Source organism: Gobius niger, assembly GCF_951799975.1.
Source record: "Gobius niger genome assembly, chromosome: 21".
NCBI classification, from domain to species: domain Eukaryota; kingdom Metazoa; phylum Chordata; class Actinopteri; order Gobiiformes; family Gobiidae; genus Gobius; species Gobius niger.
In genome coordinates this window covers 11,318,256-11,345,698 of record NC_136872.1, presented here as the reverse complement: position 1 = coordinate 11,345,698, position 27,443 = coordinate 11,318,256, and the positions used below count along the sequence as shown (strand labels likewise).

The following is a 27,443-nucleotide window of genomic DNA, read 5'->3' as shown; positions in this document are numbered from 1 at the left end:
ATAGTGACTGCAAAGCCAGTCAAAAACAGCTTATTTAGCACTCTACAGAAACACCCCCCTCTGCACCCTCCAGCCTCAATTAGTTGATGTGTAGGCACAACAAGGGCAGGCTCCGGGATCGAACTAACGTCACAGGCCAGACGCTGGACACAAAGCCTGACCTATAAAAGCCAGAATTTACAGGGGAGACTGGGAGGAGTGATGGCCCCATGGCGCTTCATTTACCAGAGGCCTGACCTGTGCAGCTCTTGTAAGATGTGAAAGTCGGCGAAGGTCAAACATCCACTTTAATGAAACACAGGCAGTAACTTTTCACTGTGTCCTTTGGTTTACAAGTGATATCCTGCATAGTGCTGGAGGATAAGGTGTTTATATAGTTATACTACATCAAATGATCGTCGTCTGAAATCAGGCTGGAACAACGTGACATTAGGAATCGGCAGTGTGCAAATTATATGTAGGTAGACGTTTCAATTCATAAATAATGAAGACAGTGATGCTCGTATAGTATCGAAGTGGATAAGCTACAGATATGGGATTTCAGTTACAGCTGCACAATACAGTGAATTTATATGTATCACAGTATTACGTTCGAAGTCCAGTGCATGCGCATTCAGACTTCAGTTACTGCTAGTTCAGTATAAAATGAAATTATACAATGTAACAATATGCCAAATCTCACCAATCTGTCAGTGTGCGTGATCAAAGTTACAGAATATAGCATCATTTTTGTATTGTGCAGCCCTAGCTATAGTTAAGTGTTGAAAATCCGTCACACAAACCAAATGGATGCAATATTAACGATTCACAGTCGGACAACGGGGACACAATGCACGTGCAGCATGTAAAAATGCAACTATGACCTTTCCTCTGCAGAAAGCTATGGCAAGCACTGGACTTTTAGAAAACAACTCCCCGTGCAGGCAGTGGTACATGGCAGAGCGGTGAGTGATGACTTTCAGGCGCATTAAGGCTGTGGAGTGTCAAACTCCATTGGAACAGACTGCCGGCTGAGATGGCTGCAGGCGCTGTTCACAGTCTAGACACTTCGCTCTCTTCACCTCTCGTTACTTGAGGCTTACATGATTCTTGCAGCTTCTTCACAAGGCCGACACTGTCTCTATGACCGGGAAAGCTTCAAGGTTTCAAAAATAAATGCACTTTTTGTAAACAGAGTTCCTTCATTTGACCCCGCCCTCCCGTGAGTCTCGTTCAGAACCACCGGTTAACAAGATCTCTCTCAGTCCTTCAATCCTGCCTGAGATGGACTATAAATTCCTTCAAAGTTTATTTTTTCTTCCCAGACAAATGTACGTTTCCACAAAGTCGTCCGGTTATTTGCATATTTTAGCTCAGGCGACGTAGCGATTCCTTCATAGGATAAAACTATAAATTGTGTTCATTCAAACTCCTCCCCGGCAGTCGCTTCCTCTAGAGCGGCCAGAGCCTCTGCCACCATCGAGTCCGTCACGCTGGCCACCTCCTCCGCCTCGTTCTTTGGCTCCTCCTCCTCTTCGTCCTCGCTCTTGGTCACCACGATGCCGCTCTCCACCGTGGACAGCTCGGGGGTCTTCGCCGCCTTGCGCTCGTCCTTGGTGTCTGCCGAGGACAGGCTCGTGGTGCTGGTTTGGATATCCACAGACAGGACGCTCCCCTCGTCCCCGGTGTCGCAGGGGTACTCGGGCGTCCCCCCCACCCCCTCGTCGATGTCGTCCACGGATAAACTCTCCGCCCTGCACTCGGCGATCGTCCCGCTCCAGCCGTTTCTCACCGGCCGGTCGTCGTAGTCCATTTCGCTCCTATAACCTTGGATCTCGGGGTAAACCGGCACCTGGCTGGGCTGCTCCTGCATGATCCACCTGGGCCCCGGCGCCTCCGGCTGGATGATGTAAAGGGCGCCCTCCGCGGGTGGGGCGCTGGCCTGCCGGTGTACCTCTCTGGAGTGCAGCCGGTGGTTGACATGGTTATTGTCCGCCTCGAGTTTGAGCGTGCTGTCGTTGGACTTGGAGAAGCCCGGGTTGTGGATGCCCTGCTTGTGCTTGCCGTGGGCGCCGCGGGGGTCCACGCAGGGGGGCCCGCCGGAGAGCAGGTGCGGCTGGTACAGAGAGCTGCTGGCCGGGTCGCTCTTTCTGCCGTCCACCGCCACCGACGGGTCATAGATATAGCTGCAAGACACACAGAACGTCGTCAGTTTACGTTTTCAAAAGTAACCTGCTGTATTTCAAATGCCAAAAGTCATGGTCGAAAACAGAGGTGCCCAATCTGAAATCTGACATTACTACCATTAATAAAACTATGAGAAAGTTTTGTTCAATCAGGCCACAGTTATGCTAGTCCGTAGTTTCTTTGTGATTCTATTAGACCCGATGGCAGGGAAGTTGCAGGGAAGTTTACTGGCCAGAGACACCAGGGGGAGATGAAAGACCCCCCAGATCATCATTAACACTTGAAGTACCTCCAGAGGCATTACGGAAAGGATTTATTAAGGTAAAGAAGTTACTTAGTTCTTCTTCAATGGATCTTTGACAAAAAAAAAAAAAAAAAATTACTGATCTAATTGGATCATTTTGCCCCCCACTTATATGAAATCCAATAGCAATAACTTGGGCTGGGTACCTTTAACGATACCTGTATACTATTGAAAAACCTTTTAGATACTACCAGTACCAAAAAGTGGCATCGGAAGTATATTATAATATCTTTCTTTTTGAGAAAACACTACAGAAAGTTACTTGAATGTTTAAGCTCAAATAAAATGATAAAAACCTAAAAGTAATAGTCTTTCATTGAATAGATGAACATGATTGTTCTAGTTTTTGGTACTAGACAACAAATAATTTAGTATAGGAAAAAAAGGAGTCTTCGGGTATCGGTATCATAAACCAAGTATCTAAAAAAAAATATATATATATAGAAAAAAACGGTACCCAGCCCTAGTAATATCAATCAATCAATCAAAACTTTATTTATAAAGCGGCTAATAACGGCTAACATTACTTTCATGATAACAGCATCACATTGTGAAGCCACAATTGTAAATGCTCTTGTTACAAAGGGCTGCTGTCAATCAAGGAGCAGAACTGTCTTCAAAGGATCCTATAAGTAAAACCAATGGATGCCGTTACTACACACATTCTTGTATGCCATTTACTGGAGATGTTTTTATGCTGAAAACAGAGAACGGCAAATTCAGTTTCTTTCCTTCAAAAAGCAGCGGCGGACTCAGCTTTCAGTGTTTATTTCCCGGCGACAGACAGACTATTTTGGTCCGACTGGGCTCCAGGAGTCAGATGTTGCTGGTGTGAATCAATACAAACACCTCGCACACCCAGCCTTGGCGGGAACAGGGGAAACCGTGGAGTGCAGTCAGGGCATGTTTTTTAAAAAGCTACTGTTACTGTGCAACCTTGCCCTCTAACCTTCACCTTCTGCAGATAATATCAACCTGAGAAGGTGCCAAGCTCTGCAATATGTGAAAGGCTACAAGTGTATGGATAGTTTGGGTTTTCGTAGAGATGTTTAGTCTTCGGGTGATAGCCTCTATGCCGAAAACAACTTCACTTAGAAGTCACCTTGGAACACCGAAGATGCTATACACTGCGTTCCAAATTATTATGCAAATTGGATTTTTGTGTCAAAAAGGTAAAAAAAAAAACAATAATAATGAAACTCATGGATGTTATCGTGTCTTGGGGCTCTATGAATCACTGACATTAATCTCAGAGACCTGGGATAATTAGTTGTCGGGTTAAGCCCAGTTAAGGGAAAAACTACTGAAAAAGGGTGTTCCACTTTATTATGCAGATCATCATTTTTAAGCAATATGGGAAAGAAAAAGGGACTTTCTGCTGATGAAAAGCGTGAAATAGTTGAGTGCCTTGGTCTTGGTATGAAAACCTTCGATATTTCATGAAAGATTAAGTGTAATCATCGTACTGATAAGAGATTTGTGGATGATTCAGAGCACACTCCGTTTTGTGCAGATAATGGCACAATATGGACGGTTTCTGCCAAACAAACACATCAGATTAGGAGAACAGATGCCACAAAGCAGCATACAGGTATTTGAAGCTGCTGGTGCCTCTGGAGTCCCCCAAACATCAAGGTGTAGGACCCTCCAGAGGCTGCAGTTGTGCATAAACCTTCTATCCGGACCTCCCCTAAATGGTTAATTGAATGCTGATGAACAGAAACGGCTGCAGTGGCTCAGAAATACATGAGGACTCATTTTCAAACAGTCTTGTTCACTGATGAGTGCCATGTAGACCTGGATGGTCAAATCAATGGAGTAGTGAATGGTTGGTGAATGACCACAATGTCCCAACAAGGCTGTGACGTCAGTAAGGAGGTGGCGGAGTCATGTTTTGGGCCAGAATCATGGTGAGAGAGCTGCTCGGCCCCATTAGGCCCTTTTAGGCTCCCTGAAGGTGTGAAAATGACCTTTGAAAAATATGTGGAGTTTCTGACTGACCACTGTCTTCTATGCTACAAAAAGAAGAGCCGTGCTTTCTCTAACAAAATCCTCTTCATGCATGACAACGCACCATGTCATACTGTAAAGAATACCTCTACATCACTGGCTGCTATGGGCATAAAAGGAGAGAAACTCATGATGTGGACCCCCTCCTTTCCTGACCCCAACCCTGTTGAGAACCTTTGGAGCCTCAACAAAAAAAACTTCTATGAGGGTGGGAGGCAGTTTTCATCCAAACAGCAGCTCTGGGAGGTTATTCTGACATCCTGCAAACAAATCCAAGCAGAAACTGTCCAAAAACGTACAATTTTAATGGATTTAAGCATTTTGAAGCTGCTATCACACAAGGGCTCCTATGGTCAAATATAACTTGACCTGTTAATATTTTTTTGATTGAAATAGCTTTTGATTTCAGTAAGTATGACCTCCTAATGCTACAAATACAACAAATGACCATTTTCAGTTAACTACAAGCTTTAAAATGTATTGAAACGATGAGTTGGAAATGTGGTGGAAATTTTTTCCACCACATTTAAATGATCCTCTACCAGGTAAAGACTTAAAAATTATACTGACTCTCATTTGAGTTGACAATTTAGAAAATCTTAGAAAAATGTCATTTGCATAATAATTTGGAACGCAGTGTAAACGTTAAACAGTATAGAAGTATAGAAGTGGGAGATATTTGACTATTTGTGCATGAAGGTTGGATTGAGCACACTGCCTTGGTGTTGGTCTGTCAATGTTAGTTTCTTTGTCATTTAAGTCAATTCAAAAAGAGTATATTCTAAAAACACCTCCGTCTTCTGTCATTACTACAATAAACGTAAGCACTGAAACCCTTTCTTCAGCTCTTTCCTCCTGCCTGTGTTTCTGTGATACCTGCCTGTTGTGTCAGCATTAGTAGCTCGCACACTCTGACAGCTCTGAGGAGGTGCAGGCGGGGGGGCTTTGTTTTCATGCCTCTCGCCTCGCAGCCTCGTACAGCGGCCGCCAGACGTCACCCGCTGCGCCCGCTCACACCCATCTGCTTTGTGAGCTCATTTGTTTCCTCCGCTGTGCAGCCTCCGCTTCTCTGGCCACACCTGGCTAATTCACTGCTCGTGGCTTTTCTGTCGGACCGAGAGACCGCGACTTAATTAGCAAGGACTTCACGAGCAGGGTTTTGCGATAAGTTTTCCGAGCTCCCTGCCGCCGCCAAGGTGAAATCCAAACACAAAGGGAGCCAGGCAAAGGTGGTACAAGGAGAAGTCTATTTCAAGTGTGTGTTTAAGTCCATGCTTTGGCCAGTCATCTTCCTAACAGGTGATTGGCAGTTGGATTTATACCATAGTGCCTACTTCTCACATGCACACACAAGCCTTTTATGGCCGGTGTCCGTCACCAAAGCGAAAAACATGCCTCAGCTGATCTATTTCATTAGCAAATCAGGCTTTTTGCATAAAGTCCCAGTCGTCTCAGTGCTCCTTCCTTCTCTTTGGGATTCCCTCACTCCCCTGCGCTCCATGCAAAGGCCATGTATTTGCGGCACTGCTTTTTTTTTTTTTTAGTGGCGTGTTTACCGTGGCTTAATCGCTGAAATCACACTTACACAAGCGCCTCACAAAACAAGTTGCATAACACCTAACGTAAACAAAAGCCCATGCATTCATTTTTAATGTGGAGGGGTTGCTTGTTTTTCTTTTCCGGGCCTATTTCCTGTGACTCCCGAGATGCGCAAAGGCCTATGTCCAACCATTATAGTAACAAGTGTTCACGAGTTTGATTGATTGATTGAATAACACAGTTTATAACTCAACACTGACACTCATTTGGCGTCAGTTGTCTTGCTGTGACATCACCTGTATACCCTCTATATATAAAACAAGTCTCTAGGAGGGTCAAAAGGAGTATTTCCTTATGACTTGGGTTCAAAGTAGCTTGTTATGGCAAAAAAAAAAGGTCTAGGTCATCTGCTTTCTGTTGCTACTTTTATCGCTAGGCTGGACAGGGACAGAACTGGCATCCAATATGAACCAATTCAGCATTATACGTAAAAACATATAAATAAGGTCTAAAACTAGCCTAAGATTTCTTGTCATGGTGCCATCACTGAACGGCACAAAAGGGCATTCGCTTGTGTAGAGAAAGCAATCCAAAGCGTGCGGCACTGACCCAGTAAGCAGCGGCCCTTCCTGCCAAACCCCCAAACACCGCTAAGCTCGGCAATGTGACACTCTTCGCACAATTAAGGAGGTATGCGGCGGTGTCACAAGCCTCACATGTGTGAATTTGACAAGGGAACAAAATACAGGGGGAGGATTACGATTGTGGTATGTGGCCTTTCCTCAGAAAACCGCAGCAAAATCGCGTCTGCTGGGGCTGTTAATGAGTGCCCGCTCCGACAAGAGCGCTACAGTATCCAGGGGTGATGGCTATTGGCATATTGACCGAGCTCAGTACAAAGGCTCAGGGAGAGTATTACAAAGGCAGCCTTCACTGTCCGAGGAAACCGGACAAGAAATCACTGTAGCGTGGGGTTTTACAGGGATGATAGCGGGAAAGAAAATACAGCTGATGTAAAGCTATTTAAAGTGAGTTTCAATCACATAGTATACAGTAAATGTCTGCAATATTATCTGGCAAATATTTAAATGTAAGTGTTGTCTAACTCTTCTGGCTCAAGGCTATTAGAGGTGGAACAATAATAACAATTCCCCATACTGGTGGTGTATCTCATAATTCAAAGCACAATCAAGCCTTGACCATAGACTGGAGAAGAGCGATGGACTAAGTCAGGGTGGCTTCATCGATAGCGTTCAGCACAGGCTAACTGAAGCACGTTCATGCTAGCAATTTAGCCGAGATTTTGGAGCCAGCTTCTGCATTTAGAATAGGAAAACAGTGAAACAAACAAACAAAAAATAGGACGATGTTGCGCAAGTTAAGACAAACATGTGGGTGAGAATGACAAGACTGTGTTCAATAATGACTTAAAGAAGGGCAAAAAAGTTTTAATGGAAAGTTGGTACTCGGAGTCTGCTAATAGCGATGCTACGTCCATGATTTTCACAGCTTTACAACACTAGCCAACAAGCCACATACTGGTATATCGTGTTTTTCATTATTGTTACTATTAGAAGGGGTGACAGTGGCGCAGATGGTGGAGCTGGTCGTTTCATGATCGGAAGGTCGGGGGTTCGAATCCCGCCTCCTGAAGGTGCACACTGTCCTTGGGCAAGACAACTAATGTAGGTGGAAAAGTTTTATATAAGTTGAGACCATTTACCATAAGCTTTTTTATCTCTATATTTTGTTTTATTGGTTATTATTATACTGGTTCAATGTACTGTTTTCTCCTTGTTTGTATTCCTCCTTGCTGTGTTTTAAAAGCTAGCCTGATGAGGGCTAACCTTTTTGTTTGTGCTCCCAAAAAGTTGTGAAACGTGCCTCAAAATTCATCCTTGCCAGGAATCGGGAAGTTAGAAATATATAAAGAAAGTAAGGAAAGACCTTTTGACCACCAGCAACAGTATAGCTCCCTCTGTTTAAAAAAAAAGGGGAAATACTGAATATACAGTAGGTACAAATCCTTTCATTGCGGCTATAAAAACTCTAAAATCCTTGGCTGTAAATTTGTTTTTGTGCAGTATTGACCATGATCTTTTGCTCCATTCCAGTGAAGCTGACATAAAAATGGTGCACAATAACTTGAAATATGTTAATAATGTTTGCATTGAAGGATCACAAGGACATTTTTAGATAATTAGTAATATTCGCACTATACACACATGTAGAAAGGAAAAGAATATACATTTAGGAATGGAAATGTAAAAGATACCACAGATGTCTCTTTACCTTTTTATCATCCGGCAGCATTGGCACCCCATTTGGTCGGCTGTGTCCGCACCTGTTGGAGACAATGCCACTGTTATTAACCTTTTACGTCCATTCTCACACCTCAGCACATCCCTCTGTGACACCAGTTTTCTATCGTGACATCTCCCGTAACATCAGCCTCGGTGTTTTGACGGAAAGGTTGAGCCGTAATGGTGCATCCGTGTGTTGACGGACTGCTATCGATTGCGCAGTTCAGCACCTCTGACATGTGAGTGCTTTCTAAATGAGGATCTTTTCTTCTTTCCTGAAGATTCCCCCTCATCACTCAAGTTTGGCTTTGCCCTTGGTCGGTGCGGCCTTAAGGATGAAAACTGTCTGGGCCGGAGCTCAGATAAAGATGTTATTGCCATCCATCACTGCAGCGTGTGTGAGTTGTATAGATAGGGGACATATATTGGGGATAGCAGTGACCTTTCGCATCCTGGTGGTGTTTCTCCTGGCTTTGGCATTTCATTGCCCGGGTAAATAATTAATCAGCGGAGCCTGAATGGATAGTCTGTGTGGGGACACAGAGACAGAGGACACTCGTCTTTTGTGGAGTGGGGGAGAAGGATGTGACGCCTGGAGAAAAGAGTTTTAAAAAACTTTGTGAACACTGCAGGACTTTGATCCCAAGGAGCGTAACGAAACAGAGGGGCTATTGACAAGAGAAAATGACGCCAACATCAGTCTCACTGTGTGCTTAGGGGCGGTGACTCAACACAAACAGGCACATTGGACATGATGTAATAGGTATGTCCCTTCAAACTATGTGGGCAAAGATATGTCCATAAATACCTATCAGCACCACCCCATTTCTAATCTTTCTTTTAATTATACATTTATTGTTAACATACAAACTTAAAGCAGTAATAAGCAACTCATGCCCCTAGAGGCCATAAGCGCCACTGCAGGTGTTGTAGCATGTCGTGTTTTTTTACTTATTAATTGTTTGTGAGAGTAAATACTACGCTGACAGAAAAGACAAAGGGAGAGAGGGATATTGTACATCCAATTACACAATGAGTGTAATGAGTGGCTCCAAATACTGTTTAATAGGCGCAAGCTCGCAGTTAGCTTTGCCTGTTAGCCTGTTAGCGTCTTCTTCATGATTCCTTTAGTGTGTATTGGTGGCTTCGACTGGAGGCAGCGAAGTTGCAATTGTGGTTTTCTGGCCAGAGACACCAGGGGGAGACGAAAGACCCCCCAATCATCCCATTTACACTTGCATTACCCCCAGAGGGACTACGAAAAGGATTTATTAAGGTTAACAAGTTACTTAGTACTGCTTTAAATCAACATACCAATCACCAATCTTAGTCCGAGATTTGTCTTGGAGTGCCCTCTGCAGGCAGCAGTGTGAATGACAAGTGAAATAGGAAAAAACACAAGCTCTGACTTTCAGCAAAAGGCATGCTAGCAAATTGATGGCGCCCTAATAAACACACTGTAAGCGCAGAACTACACAGAATGTGTCCGATGATGGATTATGGGCTTTAAAATGCAGAGGACAGCTATGTGTTCAATCTATGACGCAACAGAATTCAACAACCAAAGTGAACAGGAATGCTCAAAACTTTGTAAATAATGTCTGTTTTTAATGAGCCAGAAGTCGACTTTGCAGATGCATCTCCTTTGATGAACATTTCTTGTCAGCTCTTGCCCATGTTGTTTTATGAAATGCACCACAGATATCAGTGAAAGAGTGCAATGGCTGTAATAGGAACATGCCCTGGGCAGGCCAGGATTCACAATAGTCCATTGCTGACATTTAATACTCGTAATAACATTCACCATTACTTTCAGTTATTTTGCTAACAGGCCAAAATGCAAACAACTCCATGGCAGCGCATACACAACACCCTTGGGGGCCACACTATTTACAGTTTCTTCATATTTCATCTGGGAACAAGGAAAAAAACCACTCCAGGTGGGCTGAGGCCTCCAAAAACCTCGCGAAGGCACTGATTACACGAGTAAACAACGCGGAACAGGACGGCACAATTATGTAACAGCAAGTCTGGAGTCATTAAAAGGCTATCAATCCAATCTGCGCCGGGGCCTGGTCACATTTTCTACATGAAAGGCTTGTATTATTTGTGCAAACGCAACTAGCCATGACTTGGTTATTTCCAGGCATGTAATTACCCCCCTCTAGGTCCTCTGTGCGCTGCGACAGAAAAAGCATCCTGATGTGCACGGGGTGGAAGAATGAGTCAGTGATAGATAGACATTTTGGAACTTTAGGATGGGGGTCATTGTCTTTTGGGACTTTCTTGATAATGATAATCGGGCAATTTTCTAGGGAATCCTTAGAAATGTGTAATAGAACTGTGCAATTTCGGAGACAAAAAGAAAGCATATTGTACTGTCTTTTGCGATTTGCTAACGGCACCCTTTCAAATTGCTATGTGTGTGTTTACAAAAAGGCAGACATTTGATCACCAGTTTTCCATTTTCATTTTCCACCAACAGTTTGTAAAGCTTTTTTGTCGGCTTTCTGATATTGATGTTATACTTGACATTGTAATTTAACAACAACATCACTTTGTGGACGATATATTGCCCACCTCTTTTCAGAGACGCTCCAAAGTGCCGTTTTATCTGAAGAGTTTGTCATTTTTCTCTACAGCTCTCCCCATAACAGCCATTGTCAGTCCCACCTGGATCTTTTACAGTGCATTTACGCTTCTTTGAGAGGGTGAGCAGGAGGGCCCGGGGGCTGCCAAGTGCAATCCAGAGAGTCCCGCAGCTCGGCCAGGCTGTGCTTTAAATAGAGGCCCCGGCTTCACACACTGTTGCACTGGCGAGCCACAGCCTCGGCAGAAGTGTCCCTTATCTTCCTGCGGGGGAGGTAATTTCCCAACGGGCAGCAGCGAACTATCACATTAATGGAGCAGCGTATCAACCCGGGCACAAGTCACTATCGGCTGATTCTTACAATTACTAGTCAGGCAGGTCAATAATAATCTCCGCTCCTCAATTCTCCGCTCACCCGCCGCTCTGATTTATCAGCCCATTGTGTTTTCTGGGGAGGTCATTTGTTTTGTCCCTCGAGTGATATGGAAATATCATATTTTATGGGCCTTGTGCTTCCCCTGCCATTTGTTAAGGCAGAACAAAACCGATTTACTGTGTCACCAAGTTACGTAAAAACTGATTTACAGTATGGTTAATGTCAGACACTTATAGTACAATGCTGAATTACCCAACGCTCTCAGAGTCAATAACGAGTGAAACTGATCTAATCTACTCAAATGATCTATTTAATGCAGAATCACAATACAATGTTGTGTCCTTTGGTAAGACACTTCACCTGCCTTGCCTGTTTGCATGTGGCGTGAGGGAGACGGGGGTCAAAGCGGCTGATGTCATCTGTCACCTCTGTGCAGCTGTGCCTACAATAAACACCAGCGAGTACGGAATGAAAAACCCAATGTAAACCGTCTTTGAGTGTCTAGAAAAGTGCTACATAAAAATAATAAATAAGTTGATCTACCTTAAACATTGCTACAGCAAATTCCTGATTATAAAACGTTTATTACTGTATTTCTTTAATGCAACTTCTCCACCAAGTCAGAAACACTCATATGTACATTTGGCCTTGTCCGAGTGTTTTTTGCAACAGTGCACGGATCACCGCGCTCTGTGACAGTGGTAAATGAAGTAATAACTCGCGTGGAGGTCACACCAATATCGCTCAGTATAAAGTTGAATGTATTTTATAGACGCTGTCCTGCATTCACACTAGAAACAATTTAATATATAACATATATTTTTGGCTGTGATTACACAAAGGTGACCATTGAGCACTCGGTGGATTTTATCTCCAGCTGAAGAACGTGGTGTCTAAGTAAAGTGGAGAGTGACCTTTGAGAGAATCTTCAGCCCTGAAGTCAATCTCATGACTCGGCCTCCCGTCCTGAGCCTCACTCAAGGCGACAAAGCGAAGGAGAGAACACACTTTGTTATATTGGACGTCTCAAGGCGAGCACAAACTTAGATCCCTAGAAAGTAAAACTATCTGATTTTATAAACAGCCTGAACAAATCCATGGACGTCAATTTGTTCAAATGTTCGAACAAATGGATGATCGCGATTGTAAACATAATGTAAGAGGTCTCAGCTGCCTGGTTCTCTCAGCTGACACCTGATGCACTGATGGTCTGGCTGAGTGGATCGGAAAAAGAGGGTTTTGCATCGGAACAGAGGAGGGAGGCAGATTTGCAAGGCAAAACTGGCAGGAGGTTGACTGAATGCTGACAAAAGGGCTGTAGTGTTACCTGCCCGGGGCTCACTATTGTGCAGTTGGTCAGCAAAAACACTCAGAGGGGAACTAACGCTGCGGGCGTATGATACACCGCTCTGCTCTCTATGCCCCTTCAAGCAACAACAAGGAGTCTGAGTAACGGCTTACATCACCCGTGCGATACGTGAGGCCTGCAAGTCAAACAAAAACTCTCATGAAGCGGGCTAAAGGATAACGACAACACACACAGGCCGATGTATGCGCAGGCTCCGGCCCGTCTCCCCAGCCCCTGTCATCTCTACCACACTCTGTTTGCTCTGTAAATAGTCCGAGATGCACCCAGAAAGTGGAAAACCAGAAAATGTCCACACACACAAGCTGCCCGGCTGCACTCTCTGGAACTGCCCTAGAACTGTCACCGCGACGGTTTGACCTACTGTAAATGACTCAGTGGAATCGTCCTGAAGTTTGTTTGTGCATGGTCCAGAACAATGAGAAAGCACTACAAAGCAATAGTGTAAATGAATCGTAAATGATTAAAAAATATGTGCCAAGTCATTTCATGGCCAAATATTTGCCCTCTTAGTCCATGCAGGGAATGAACAGGAATGACAGTGCATAATCTCTACCACTGTCTCCGCAGTATATATTGAATGTATAATAGGGCGGTTTATGAAGGCTATCTCCGTCAAAATGACTATTTAAGTGCGTCGCGTTATTGTAACCTACGCAATAAGCGCTCGGCCACGTCATATGTTTTCCAGTAACCAATAGCGGCGCAGTCTCATCAGAGCGTCCAAATGACCAATCCCGTCGCTTCCCTGGAGACGTTCCAAAGCCATAATGAGATCAAGAATCCAATCAGTGCATCAAATGGCTATCAGTCATTCAGATATTGGCCATTGTTGGCTGCAATGAGGCTCCTTTCTGCCTGTGCGCAGTTCAATATACGAAGGTACAGCAGCTGCGATTTACTGAAACGGGGGGGGGGGGGGGGGGGGGGGGTTGACGGTTTCGGAGCCGGCACCTGGCTGGGACGCCATTTTTCCACTTTGTGAGTTTTCTTCAGAGGAAATTGAAACATTTCATCTCGGAGAAACAGGTGCAATAAAAGTGAGATTGCTGTCGATCGTCTCGGAGCGAGTGAAGGGGATTGAAACCCGAGGGATGCCCGTGCAGCTGCTGAAGCCAAGACTCCGGGAAAGATCATATTGAGACGTGCCTATTAGATGATTACTAAGGAAGGGTAGGAAGCTATTTAGCTTGGTGTAGCTTTAATTTGATATAGAAACAAAATGTGGAAGACATTTTCGTGTTACCACTAAGGGGCGAAAAAATCAGGAAATATCGAAGCGCTTCAGCAGTAGAAGAAGAGACGAACAAAGTGAACGAGATTACTCAAAACTAAATGAAGTGAGATACTACTCCATGTACTGTATGTGGGGGCAACACTGGAAAAAAGGATTTAGCTTGATTTGTCTCCTTTAAAGTCCTACATTATATTACATTTACCTTTGGGCACTTAACACATGGAAATGTATGTTTTACTAAAATAAAACATATGGAAAGGGTGAAGGAAAACCTGTCTTCTGAACACACCTATGCTAATCTAAACACGTCTGCCAGATCTTAGTAAGAGATTAATGAAGTGGAGGCAACGTGAGGGTTGAAATGACCAGAATGCATTAAACCATATCATCAGATCAGCATCAGAAGCTTTTGGACTTGATATGTACAATATGTTAAAGCAGAACTAAGTAAATCATTCCCCTAGAGGCCATAAGCGCCACTGCAGGTGTCGTAGCATGTTGCGTTTTTTTTTACACACTAATTGTCCATGAGAGTAAATACTACACTGACAGAAAAGACAAAGGGAGAGAGGGATATTGTACATTGTGCCACAACCCAATTACACGCTCAAACTTGGTTGTTAACACTGCTAAAGTGGGGCTAAACTGCAGTTAGCTTTGCCCGTTAGCCTGCTGGCTTCTTCTTTGTGATTCCATTAGTGTGTATATCCAACCTGGAGGCAGGGAAGTTGCGAGTGTGGTTTTCTGGCCAAGACACCATGGGGAGATGAAAGACCCCCCCAATCATCCCATGAACACTTGTACTAACCCCAGAGGGACAACGAAAAGGATTCATTAAGATAAACAAGTTACTTATTTCTTCTTTAAGTGTTTTGAGCTAATGAGACAAACTGAATATGCAGGATTACTTAATACCTGGATATACAACTCCAAGTATCCTGGCATATGACCTCAAATGACTTGAAGTGCTAAATATCTTCACAACTGTTATGTTGCCGCCATGATAGTTCATTTTGTTTTGTTTGACCTATAAACATGCGAGCTTATTACAGTTGAGCTCAACATGCGCTACAGGTGTAAACTGAATCAAAATCGCAATTGGGCTGAACTAGGAAATAGCAAAGAATGCACTTTTTTCCAAACACAAAACACTGTGTCAACATTGCCTCTTTATTGAACGAAACCTGATCCTGCAGTTAAGACTTCTACAAACATAACGTAATGCATGTGACTCTTGCATTATTAGTTTAGCCATTCATATTTGGTCGGGGGCGTGTTTAAAATGCGCATTGTTAACAGGATCTTGATTTTAAAAGACATCCATCTAATTGCAGTAACAATATCTGTCAGCAAAATTGCAATCCGATATCGAACGCGCATCTCTACCTCACGCTGAAAGACTCCTGTTGACGGCGGCGCTTTGCACACGATTGCAAAAGTAGGACGTGTAAATACTAGCGTCCCCGTCTGTTGCGTCCATCACCTCGAGATACTGCCCCCTCCTCCGCGCACATTCGATCCCATCTGTTTTTGTTGTGCCCTTGGCCTTGTGAAATCCATCCAGCCTCAAGTCGCTCGCTATTAACTGGGGTTTGTTGCTGGTCTAAACACCGCTCTTGCTTAACAGTGCGGCCGTAAATACAGGTGTAAACGAGCATTAACTGCGATATTGTCCTAGTTTCCACTGACGACAAACAAGAATGCACTTTGATGATGCCCGCAGGTCAAGATTAGACTTCTGAAGCTCTCCGCACAATTGCCCTTGTCTTTCAAAGTCTGTAATTCCGGCACCTGATAGTTGGTTTATGTAAGTTACAGTAGCAGGACGTACTATATTTTCCTTGTCCCTTTCTTTTTCTTTTTTTTGGGGACAGTAAGAAGCGAGATAGTGTTCATGAAGGCGTCTTGGGTGTGGTGGCGCAGCTTGGAAAAGTGGGCTAACTGGTCTGACATCCAGCTCACTGTCTCACTGTCCCCCGTCGCATTGTGCGTTCCCGACTCTGTCATCACATCTGCTCGGAACCGTCGCTGAACGCGCTGCCAAGAAGCTCGGCGGAGTAACCGTAATGATGGTTGTGTCGAGGTGGAATGTGGCAATATTAACATCACAGGTCCATCAGGAAGCAAAGGTTTTCAAAGTGGGTGGTTTGGATGAGAACTTTTGGAAAAACTGCTGCAATTGAGCGTGGCTGGATAACAGAGAACTAAGCAAAAAACACCACCTGCCACCGATGAGAAAGAATAATGTTAAGTGGAGGCAATTTGAGAGCTGAAATGATCAGAACAGAATTATATCATTGTTAAAAGCTAAAAAAAAAAAGCCAGTTCATTAGATAGTGCGGCCTTTAAAAGAAACACATATCAGGGAACACTTTCGGTTACCTCTACACTGTAATGACTTGTGAAAGTAATAACAGTGGCAGTGGTTGCAATAGCAATTATAAAAGGAATATTATAAAACATCATAGAATGAGGTAACAGGAGTGTCTTATCTTACTTGTAGTGAGCTCTTTCAATTCATTTCATTTCTACAACTAATGCTATTTTTTCAAATGTCACTCTAAATGCCATCTGTAATTTTTACATAGTGCAGCGTCACCCGCTGAGTCTTCCCATTTTAATAACCAGCATAAACAGTAAATGTGATAACACTCGCCGCCTGATAACGGCATCGCGCTCAACAATAGCACCATTCAGACCGGAGCTGCAGTCACTTAAACTGCTCTTAAAGGCGCATTTTGCTCACAATAGGCCGCGTATGTAAATGGCACTTCTGATTGGAGCTGGTGAAAAGGTTGTCGACCTTGCAGCTCTGATGCGGCGGCTGATTTGAATAGCGCAGGTGTGATTAGGCAGGTGTGTATCCATGGAGGGTTGTCGCGGCAACCAATTTATAGTAAATCCAGCCTTGTCAAGGGACAGTCACGAGCTAAAGGGTGGATTCATTTCCATCACCTTCTCTTCCGCGGGGCTGATGAGGGAAATGTGAAGTCCTGAACACACTGTCTGTTTTCTGGGGATGGGGCAGGTGTTTGGAATTGGTCGACGGTGGCGTTCTGGCCTTGCAGCAACAACGTCCCAAGGGGATCTGTTTGTGTCTGCATAGGCGCGTCGGTTACCCCAACCACTAAAACATGCACAAAAAGGTGCCCCTCTGAAAAAATGTATTCTGGGAACTCAATGGGACTTTCTTATAGGTTGCATTCACGACATTATTGATCAGTATTTGGAAGTGACTGGATTCACAAACCTGACACATTCATCTTATGGCTTCAAGTCCTTTCATCTGAACAACACCAAGCACATCATTTCACCACTTTTGGACCCCTTCATGGAGCAGTAGTTTGACCTTAGTTCATATGGGCTGAGAGAGAAGACAGTAAACTTTGTGACAGTTTTTGTTTCAGGTGGATAAGTCCAGCTCATGGGCGTAACATATGGGGGGGATAGGAGGGTTACAATCCCCCCAAATATTCAAACCTAACTAATGCATCTAACTAGACCCCCTGAAAGTGAAAGGGATTGCCTCTGGAGCCCTCCAATATTTTACCAAACGGCAAATACCAGTTAATGGACAACGATACAAGCATAATACTTAAAATCCTCCAACAATGACAAACCCAAACAAATAACTCAACAGATGTGGCAGTAAAACCACACAAGTGAGTAACTGAGCTTAAACTTGGTCTGAGTAAAATCAGAAAAGTCAGTACACAATGTCAACTACGAAAAAAACCCGATCCCACCCACCCATCTCCAACCCCCCCAGCCGCCGTGCCTTTCTCATGGGCCCGACCTCTGAGCGCAGTGGAGTAAACACGCCGAGCCTGGAGGAGCGCAGGTCAAATTAGCAGGGGAGTCGTTAATGATACATTTACTACACTATTATGAGCTGCCAAAAACAGCACTACACAAACACTGAATCACAAACTGCCAATGACCGAGGGCTCCCTTTAAATAGTTTGTTTTCGTAGAGTGTGTGTAGTCTAGGTGAAGATAAACCGCGTTAGGTTAAAATTTAACACGCTCCACTTAAACGAGCACTTCAGCGTTTCGGGCTTAGCTATGAGGGAATTCCTGTGAGGCTTTGGTTGGAAATTCTGTATTGTGTGTTACCAATTAAAAACCCCTGTGCCTGGCCTGAAAATGGTCTGGTAGAGTTTACTAAGCGCTACCACCAAAATTCATACATGTGGAGATTTTGTAAGAGTGACTTTGAATGGGTTTGAGAGAGAGAGAGCTAAAAACGAGATGAGGAAATGGCTAATACTTTAAATTCTATTTCATTACTCTGTTGCTCTTTGAGGATGGGATATAATGGCCATAGGAGCTTATGATGCTTAATAAAACAATGTGTTATAAATAAAGTAGTTATAGTGATGCTGCATAAGGGGTGTAAAAATCGAAATCGGTCACAAGACTTTTGAACAGTCGGGTTTACAGTTCTTTGGCCTCTAGCTTTAGAGTTTGGTTGAGACTATAGAAGACTTCTGTTTGAAAGTTTGTTTGAAATATGTGTCATAAATCAGCTACATGTAATTGAAAATCGAGTTGGATCAATATGAGAAAAAACATTGTGAATAATTTCTTTGCCGTATCGTCCAGCAGCGGCCTCTCCAGACTGCACCAGACTGCAACTTTAATCTGAAGCTTTACACCTGCCATCATCAAAAATCAAATACAGATTATGTTTACAATGATGTTTTATCTAACATTACAATGCTTTTGTTGGTAACTTTGAAAGTTTTGCATTGACTCTTGCTTTGGCGCAAATCCTGAATATGAAACACACACAATCGTACAAATTTGAGAGTAAAATGTAATATCGTTTTCCCAGTTTGTTCCACCTCTTCTCACAATCATGCATCAACAATCCACCAATGGGAGCACAATCATCACATAAATGCCATTGTCCCTTCTTATTACATTACCACAATATAAACACACCATGCCGGTCCGTCATGTTTACATCCTGTTCCCGCTCCCGTCATCCCACACACAGGCAGCCACCACAGGACAGACTAGACCTTCGCCAAACACTATTTGCATGTACTTTCAATGGCTTGCTGGGTTGGATAAACTCCCTCTTCCCCCTCCCTGCCACTAACCCACTTTGGAACATACTGTAAAGAGCAAAGAAGTATGGCGTCTCCAATTCCAATATTTCTATCAGGCTTTCTGTTCACATAATGTTGTATGTGCAAACACAAAACCTCAAGGCCGTAGACTGGGGAGGGGGGGGGGGACTTGTTAACTTATTCCAGACCACTCCTGCACTCCAGCTGAGGACAAACAGCCGCACTGGCAGACAGGTCTTCACTCATTAACCCCTGGGAGCACCGAATTGATTTTTCCCTTGGTTTCAAATGCTGCTTGATACGTTTACAGTAAGCCACAAGGAAACAGGAGAGCGTATCCATTGCAGGTAAAGGCAGCGCCCAGGAGTCACTGTTGTTCTCTTCTCGGCTACGTCCAATGATCTACTAAGTTTACTTTTACGCACTGTTGTTTATATTGTCATTTTCGAGGCATCTTCACCTGTGCTTACTCGTTATATTAAAGGTACAATCCACAAGCAAAACACAAAGACAATCTCGAGAATTTCTCCCCCCCAACGCCTCTGTAAAACATCAATAGATTTACCAGGGACTCTCAGGCAACAGGTGCTCTCGCAACTCCACAGCTGACAGGCAACACAGAAAGGTCTAAAAGTCTCCAAAAACAGGATTTCTCCTATTTTAAGACACAGCACAGGCAAGATCTTATTACTTTTGCTCAGCGACCTTTATGCCATATGGCGAACGCACGGACGCATCCACCTGTTGCGCCTCGACGCCGCGAAACAAGTTTTTACGCACGCGTAAAAAGCCAAATGCCATGTAGTTAACCGAGTAATGGAATAAGACATGTTACTTATGCGAGGTTTCGACTTTACCTGTAGAGCTACGCGAAGGTGTGGCACTTCGCCCTAGGTATCAAAAAGGCACGGATGACTTCTGTGGTCATTTAACTCTTCTTCCGCTCCTTCAGAAAAGTAGAAAATACAGGACCACCTTAGAGGAAACAAAGTCCTTTCAGCTGCTTTGTTTTGATTTTTTAGCCAAAGTTGACGTCCAGGCGATGGTTCCAATGTTTTTTAGTGACTCGCTCCCCCCCTCCGTGACTCCGCAGTCCCATGTCTCCTGTTTGCACGGCGGGTCTGCTGATGCTTTACTTTGCCTGGGAAACTACTGGACCAGGTCAGGTTACCGGAGCCCGACGCGCGCGTTTCCGCACCTCCTCTTTCAAAGTAAAAGCACATAAGGGAAGAGGAAGTCGTGGGCCCAGGTGGTGCCTTCGTAGTGAACTGTTTACAGTAAGCAATTTAACTGGGTACAGTTACGAACTGCTTGGTTTTTGTTGTTATTTTGATGTGATTATGCGCAACGGCCCATTTGTGTGCTCCACTGAACCTGCTCTCCAAGAGTCACAGTGGGTCATGTGACTTATGGATTAGTGTGAGGGCCTCTACACTTTTACTGAGGTGAATTATATCGAAGGCTATATTTATACAAGTAAAAAACTTTATTTTAGTAAACTAAATAAAGTGTTTAGTTTACTTTCTCCGATTCATTTTTATGCTACATGACCTGCTGTCTTAACCAATTCTATGAGGGTAGAGGGTGAAGTGTCACATCACACGGCTATGGATGCACCCATTGCTTTAACAAAGATATACACTCCAAAGTAGTATCTTGGTTCCACATACATCAATTGAGCTGAAATGAAACTGAGATGCAGGTAATGTTTGATCAAAAAGCATGTTTACAGTCACACAAGGAAGGACAGCCACTCAGAATCCTCTATTTGCTGTTTGCGTGAGCAGGTTGAACAGGAATAGATGATGATGCATTATGCCATTAGCAGCTGCGTTTGAATCGCATGTTTGTGGGCCTGACTCACGTAGAGAAGCACATTTCCATTAAGACATGCTCTCTGAGTTTGGAGCAAACACAAAGAATTCAAAGCACCTGGTCTGTTTTGACACTTTGTATGCAGCCGACAGGACGGTGGCTGAGGCACAAGGCATGACAACAGTGTGACATGTCAAATGCAGAGCTGGGCTTCAGAAATGTGGATACTATATCCACATAATATCAGTTGTTTGTTTCTGAGTACAGTAAAGTATAATTTATGATTCATTGTTTTGCCAGAGGACACGACAACAGTGTATGTTCAGCAGCCTTATCCACTAGACCACATGGTTTTATTATTTGTATTCAAGATGTACATGTTGTAAATTAAGCTTTGCCTTTTCCCAAGTTGACGACCCTATAACACTGGCAGTGGTTCAACTCTAATCCTGCAACAACTTCATTCATTCCGAGTTATTTGGAGATTAGGAAACACGCTAACATCTTAGCATTTGACCCCTGTTTCACAGCACACAACCCCCAGGAAATGATTTGAATCTTTATCTCGGGTGTGCATTGGCTGAGGCGTAATGATCTTCTCCTTTGTGACTTTGTTAGCGGCTCCATACCAGCACAAGGGACTCTAATCTGTCGGCAAACACAGCTCAATGTTCTCTTTGTTGGGCCCCGGCGGTGACGCACCTGTCCACATCAGAAATGGACTTTGGTAACAAGTGAGTCAAATTGGCCTCCGAAATTACAGCTGTAGTAAATGATAGTGCTGTACAGTGTTTACAACTCTGCAAAGTCACTGACGCCAATTTGCCATGGATATACAGTAGTGACAATACCTTGAAATGGGAGTCTTTTGAGGCACAATGTGTATTTTGAAAATAACGAAAATTGGAGGCCCTTCTTAAAGGAACAGGCCACAGTTTTTCCATACTGAGATATGTTCTTACCTGAGCTCCCCGTTTGGAACTATAGGAATATGCTGGGAGAGGCCAAATGCTAACAACATCTTTTTGCATGACTGAGGGCACACAGTTCTTCCATACAGTGATATGTTCTTACCCGAGCTTAGACGAGTTGATGCGTACCTGTCTGGTCTTTGTGCGTGCCCGTGGAAGAGCGTGGTCGCTTCCAACTTCACCCCTGTTTGGAGCCATAGGAATACATTGGGAGAGGCCAAATGCTAACAACATCATCTTTGGTTGTTTTGCGTGACTGAGGGCACGCACAAAGACCAGACAGGTACACATCAACTCGTCTAAGCTCAGGCAATACTATATCTCAGTATGTAAAAATGGTGGCCTGTTCCTTTAAGCTTTGAGTATTGTTATTGAGGCATTTTATATATAACAAGTCAACTAATTAAAATTGTGTTTCCTCCTTTTTAGATGAGGGAAATCCCGGAAAGGAAATAAAGACACTAGAATCGCTTTGACCCCTTTCAATGACACAGCATCCTGAAAATCAAACCAGGAAGTCTTCATGTGTCGTAGTTCCCAGCAGCAGCAGTAAACATCAGGATAATCAGGTCATTGCCAGTAATTTTGATTTAATAGGGTCTACAGAGAAGAATGAAGAGACAAATGCATTGGAGGTAGTAGTTTTAAAAGCTTTAGTTGTCGACTTTAGGTGATAGCGTCTGGTGTAAAAGGTCCCTTCAGACAAAGACCCGGCTCTAATCGCTTCATAAATTCTGGGCTTTATCTTTGAGCTGGATGAAATTGGGCTGATTTCGCTGTGCAAACACCACATATTTGGCGTAGAGCTTTTAGTTAGTCAAACATGGGCTACTCAAACAGCCAGGGGAATGAGAGCTTTTCTTCCTCTTCGATTCTTTTGAAGCATGACACGTGCCTTTTTTTTTTTTTTTTTTATCATAGCAAAGGGGCTGAAAAAGTGATTCTTCCTTTGTTGGAATTTGGAAATGACTGCTCTCACGGCAAACAACATGGCTGTGGCTAACAAACAAAACATCCAAGAACACCCTGAACATTTCATCCTAAAAAGATCCTGGTTTCTTGGATCGCGAAATGCGGTGTAATTATGTGATTTCGGCCACAGTTCAACAGCCATGATGACAAAGGGCGGTCCTGGCTCATAATAGATGCCGGTGACAATGCGGGAGCTATTCTCGTCTGAGTAAATACATGAGGTATAGCGCCATACTTTTACTGTCATGCTGTGCGACCCAAACCTATTCAGCAAACACTCCATTGTAATAGGCTGCGCTCACGTCCTTCCAGAACTCGAAGTCATCATTTTAGACGGCGGGGAAAGGGCTTGTAACAATTGTTTTGGAAAAGAAATGACAGAAATTGCACTGACATCACACAGTAGTTTCTTCCTTTTGGATGAGGTCCATCAATATTGAGCTGATGGCTTGAAGTTGTGTTAGTAGAGCTGTGGTTATTTTTCACCTTTTCAAACTTTTCACCTTTTAACTCGTTTCTAGCTCTTGCTATACCTCACAACAAACATCCTGATTGTTCATGCATGTTAACCCAATAGGCACGTTTCAGAGTGCACAGCTTTTTAAGTGTGAAGTGAACCAGGGTGGACCATTATGGAAATATATACATACAAATACAGTAAATCTATAGATAAATTGCTCAATATTTAGATGCAGATGTTGCTTCTTGTCCGATGTAGGGCAGTGGTGCTAAACATTGGGCCACTTTATAGCAAGAAAAGACATTGGGTTCCTCAGCTTTAACCTCTTACCCCCTGCCTTAACCGAGTGCATTTTCTCCAGCTCGGCTTTACCCAAATCTAAAAAAAAATCGACTGGAGAGCAACAGTGTAACCCCTCATTTGGAAAAAAAAACTGATTTTAACTTTTTTTGCTGCGTTGTTGGTGCGGTTTTGTCACATTGTCGCTTTTGTGTTGTGTTTTCATTAGAGATGCACCGATCCAGCTTTTTTGCTACCGATACCGATACTGGGTTTTGAGCATCTGCCGATATCCATTCTTTACCGATACCATGGGACTTTCTTAAAAGTGTCTTTTCTCTGAGTGAAAATTTGAATTGACTCTTTTCTCCATTTCAAGATCAATAAAGTTATATTTTATTGTCATGATGTTACAGATCAATCATCAGTTATATCGATTGATAAACTCTTCAATAAACATTTAACAAGGATCACTGGACTTTTCTACACTAAATATCTTTGGGTATATGACAGGCTTTAGGCTACATTAATATAAACAACTCACACAAAGTGATCTGATCATTACAAATATTTTAAATCAGTTATTTCTTAAACTAAAATGCAAACACTTGGCTTCAGCAGTGGACGATTTTTTATTCATTTGGCTACTTTAGGTATTTGTACCATAGTTTTCATCCCAGCCTTGATTAGTTGACGTTAACATTAGCATGCTTCCGCTAGCTTTAGCATACTGATGCTAACCACGGCATTTTGTGCGGCGATCAAAAATACATTTGCGGACGATTGAATTCTCCAGGTTCTTAGCTTTCAAACGATATATAGCATGCCCATATTCGCTTATATTTAGGTGGTTAAAGTTGTGTTTTTAAGGTGTTGAGAGCCAAAACTGGTATCAGTTCAGTATCGGATATTTGTAGCCGATACGCGATATCGTTTTTTTTTTTCAGTATCGGCTCTAATATCCAATACCAGTATCGGATATAGTTTTTGCTGCTTTTTGTCATGTTTTTGTCACTTTTTTATTGTGTTATTGTTATTTTACTGTCACGTTCTTGTCACTCTTTAGTTGCTGCTTTGTTGTTGTTTTTGTGTCTTTTTTTGGTCACATTTTTGTTGCGCTTTTGCCACTTTTCTATTTTGTTATTGCTGCTTTTCCGGTATGTTTTTGTCGCTCTTTTGTCACATTTTTGTTGCGCTTTCATCCTCGTATTTGTCACTCTATTGACGCTGCCCATGTGAGTCGTGCTGTATGGATAAAAAAGACCTTGACCTTTATCCCAGCTTTTGTTTAATGTAGATAGGCCCAGAATACTTTCCACAGACACTGACCATAAACCATGTCCAAACATCTGCTCTTTTCGCGATGTTATGGTGTCATGTGAACGTCAGCCTATTGCTCACACACACAAACACATGGGGCGACCTGTGGAGACCTCCTATTCTGCAAACAGTCCATTGTAATTATATAGCGCCGCAGCAGGAGGAATGTGCCAGCCACAGTCCTGCCCGTGTTGTCATAAGGAGAGCAGCAGTTCCAGATAGCCTACAGACATGAGCTCACCCTGTGCGTTACAATGAGAGGGGCGTGGCCAAAGCACCAGCGGGCCGGACCTGGTGTTACCGTGGAGACAGCACACAAAAACCACAGATAGGGTTAGAGTGACACCACCGGGAAGTTAGGAAGTCGTGTCCTATAGGTGTTGAGCGATACAATAGTTGCAGTAGTTGTTTTCATATTATAACCAAGAAAATAGCCATTAAGTCTTTATTCTTTTTTAGGAAAAGGGCCATGATCAATCACATTAAAATACATTAGATATGTGTCCTGTTTCATGTAATTACCATGTTATTACACATTTAGGTACTATGCTATTTCCATTCTTCTGTGAACTAAAGTGAAGTGCTGATATATATTTACTCCGCGTATGCCCACCTTTTGTATGCCTGATCTTGGAAGCTAATAAGGTTGAGTCTGGGTTTGTTGTAGCCATGCTCCTCTCAATCTACCCCAGGGCAACTGTGGGTACATACCGTACACAGCTTACCACCATGGAGTATCGAGTGAATGAAAAATGATCCCCCGTGAAGCACTTCGCTTGTCCGTGAGAACCACAACAGTATGTGTTTGTACTTCAATTCCATATGCTTTGTTTGAGTTATTTGTTTCTGTCGTTCTATTGAGCTTCTGTGACCAGGCTTAAGTACCACATGGATCAATAATGTTTGCCTCTGTGTGTATAAGTGTTACCTGCTGCCACAGGTCACAGCAGGTGCATGGAACATACCTCGCCTAATTATGATGACAGTGTCAGTGAGCGTTGGAGAAAGATCCAGCACGCTTGTCTGGCATTCAGCAGTGTGCACAGAGGAGCAATTACCGGCCTATCAAATCATTTCACAGCTCTGTTCTGGTCTGCACTCCCCCTCTGCCACGGCAGTTAAACTTGGAAACCATGGATTAGACCTATTGCCCATCATGCATTGCGGTACACCTGGTGGTGCAAGTTATAGTGACAATTAAAACAAAGCTCACTGAGGCCAAAAGTGAACCGTTTTATTACATTAAAATGCTCCATACAAACAATGCATACACACTATAGATTCATATTGCTTCCAGACATAATTTTTCTTTTTCTGCCCGAATAAGTTTAAACAACTCTGTAACAAAATGTAGGTACAACATTTATGAAAATATAAATCTCTAAACAGGTAAAGTCAGCTCTGACGATACAAAGAATACGATAGAAACATTCAACTATGAGCTGCAAACATGTAAGTTATTAAAAGTCATTCAAGTTACGGAAACATACAATAATACCGTGTACTGGCTTCCATATGGACACATTCAAATATACTCTTAAAACTGGCATTCCAATATATTAGAAGGACTCTTTTAAATATATGTTTTTCAGCAAAGATAGCACATACCTCTATCATAAACAGAATCACAGTTCAACACAAACAATTTGGTAACAATATCTTTACAGTACAAGCCTCAAAAACAAGAAATCTGGACTTTGGCAATTACAAGATAAACCTTTTTTTTTTTTCTTTTTCAAATGAACAAAACAAAATGTTTTAAAGCTTGCTGCTGCTACCCAGTTTGACACTACCCAAGGGCCATAATTTTGTAAACTAGTAAACATACAAAATATGGAATAGCCCTTAAAAAGTATATGAACATGTGAAAACGGTGCCATTTTGTCGTGGTTGTTGTTATTTTTTAATCATGCCTGTCTTTTCATCTGAACAAAAGCAAAACTTTTGGGTTTGGATGGACATGCTTACCAAAGCTATCATTGTTCCTGCAAAAACGTTCATTTTATTTAGATTGTCAGCAGACTAGGTCTAAACTGTTTGAAAAATTTGCTAATCACTGCCGTACACAATTTAAAAAAAAAATCATACTGTATCATGCTCACTATTAAGAACATTGTGGTAGCTTGCAAGTACCTGGATATGCCATGTATGTTAGCAGATCCGATACCTGTTAAGGATACTTCTAGGTCACTTAAAACGATGTATATAGTTTGTTCTATTACTGTAATAATAGTAAATCTTTTTTCACATAAACCACACATAAAGTGCTTACTGTCTATAGATCTCTATATATTCACACATTTTCATATAAGACAAACTCCACTAAATCGAAAGAAACATTTTTAAGGCGTGGATGTGTATGGTGCTATGCTACACTGTATGCTCATAGTGGTTTCCCCTCAAAAAAAGAAAAAAAAAGATAGCACAGACGTCAATGAAACTGCAGGTAATTTGACACCAAGGTAAACAGAGATGTATTGACTTTGAATTTCTAAAAAGCAATGCCGTTTTATAGTAGATTAATGCAAATTTGCAACTATGTGTGTTTCTTTTGTGTTCACAAATTCCCTGCATTTTGTATTACACTTGTCTGCACATGTAGAGAAATCTTTGAAATTTCCAGGCACTCACTTTGATTGCATCAAGCACAACGGAAC

At 42.8% G+C, this 27,443-nt stretch overlaps 1 protein-coding gene across 2 annotated transcripts; it reads right to left on the bottom strand.

The window, feature by feature from the left end:
• Window positions 1-922: 922 nt before the first annotated feature.
• LOC306980448 (uncharacterized protein) lies at window positions 923-20,178 on the bottom strand. 2 transcript variants are annotated; one of them, XM_079579834.1, is made up of 3 exons: window positions 19,827-20,178; window positions 8,312-8,363; window positions 923-2,165 (listed from the first exon to the last, which is right to left on the bottom strand). In XM_079579834.1, exons 2-3 carry the CDS (start codon window positions 8,341-8,343, stop codon window positions 1,400-1,402), a joined length of 798 nt encoding a protein of 265 aa, XP_079435960.1. In that variant the 5' UTR covers window positions 8,344-8,363; window positions 19,827-20,178; the 3' UTR covers window positions 923-1,399. The 2 variants fall into 2 exon arrangements, with proteins under 2 accessions (XP_079435960.1, XP_079435961.1); XM_079579835.1 differs by lacking the exon at window positions 19,827-20,178 and adding an exon at window positions 18,791-18,923.
• Between the last annotated feature and the right edge of the window lie 7,265 nt (window positions 20,179-27,443).

What these genes read in the sequence shown, in the direction of transcription:
- LOC306980448 (XM_079579834.1), bottom strand. Translation starts at nt 8,343, where the DNA reads ATGGGGTGCCAATGCTGCCGGATGATAAAAAG. An exon ending in TGCTGCCGGATGATAAAAAG is followed by an intron (nt 2,166 to 8,311) that starts GTAAAGAGACAT and finishes TGTGTCTTGCAG; the next exon opens with CTATATCTATGACCCGTCGG.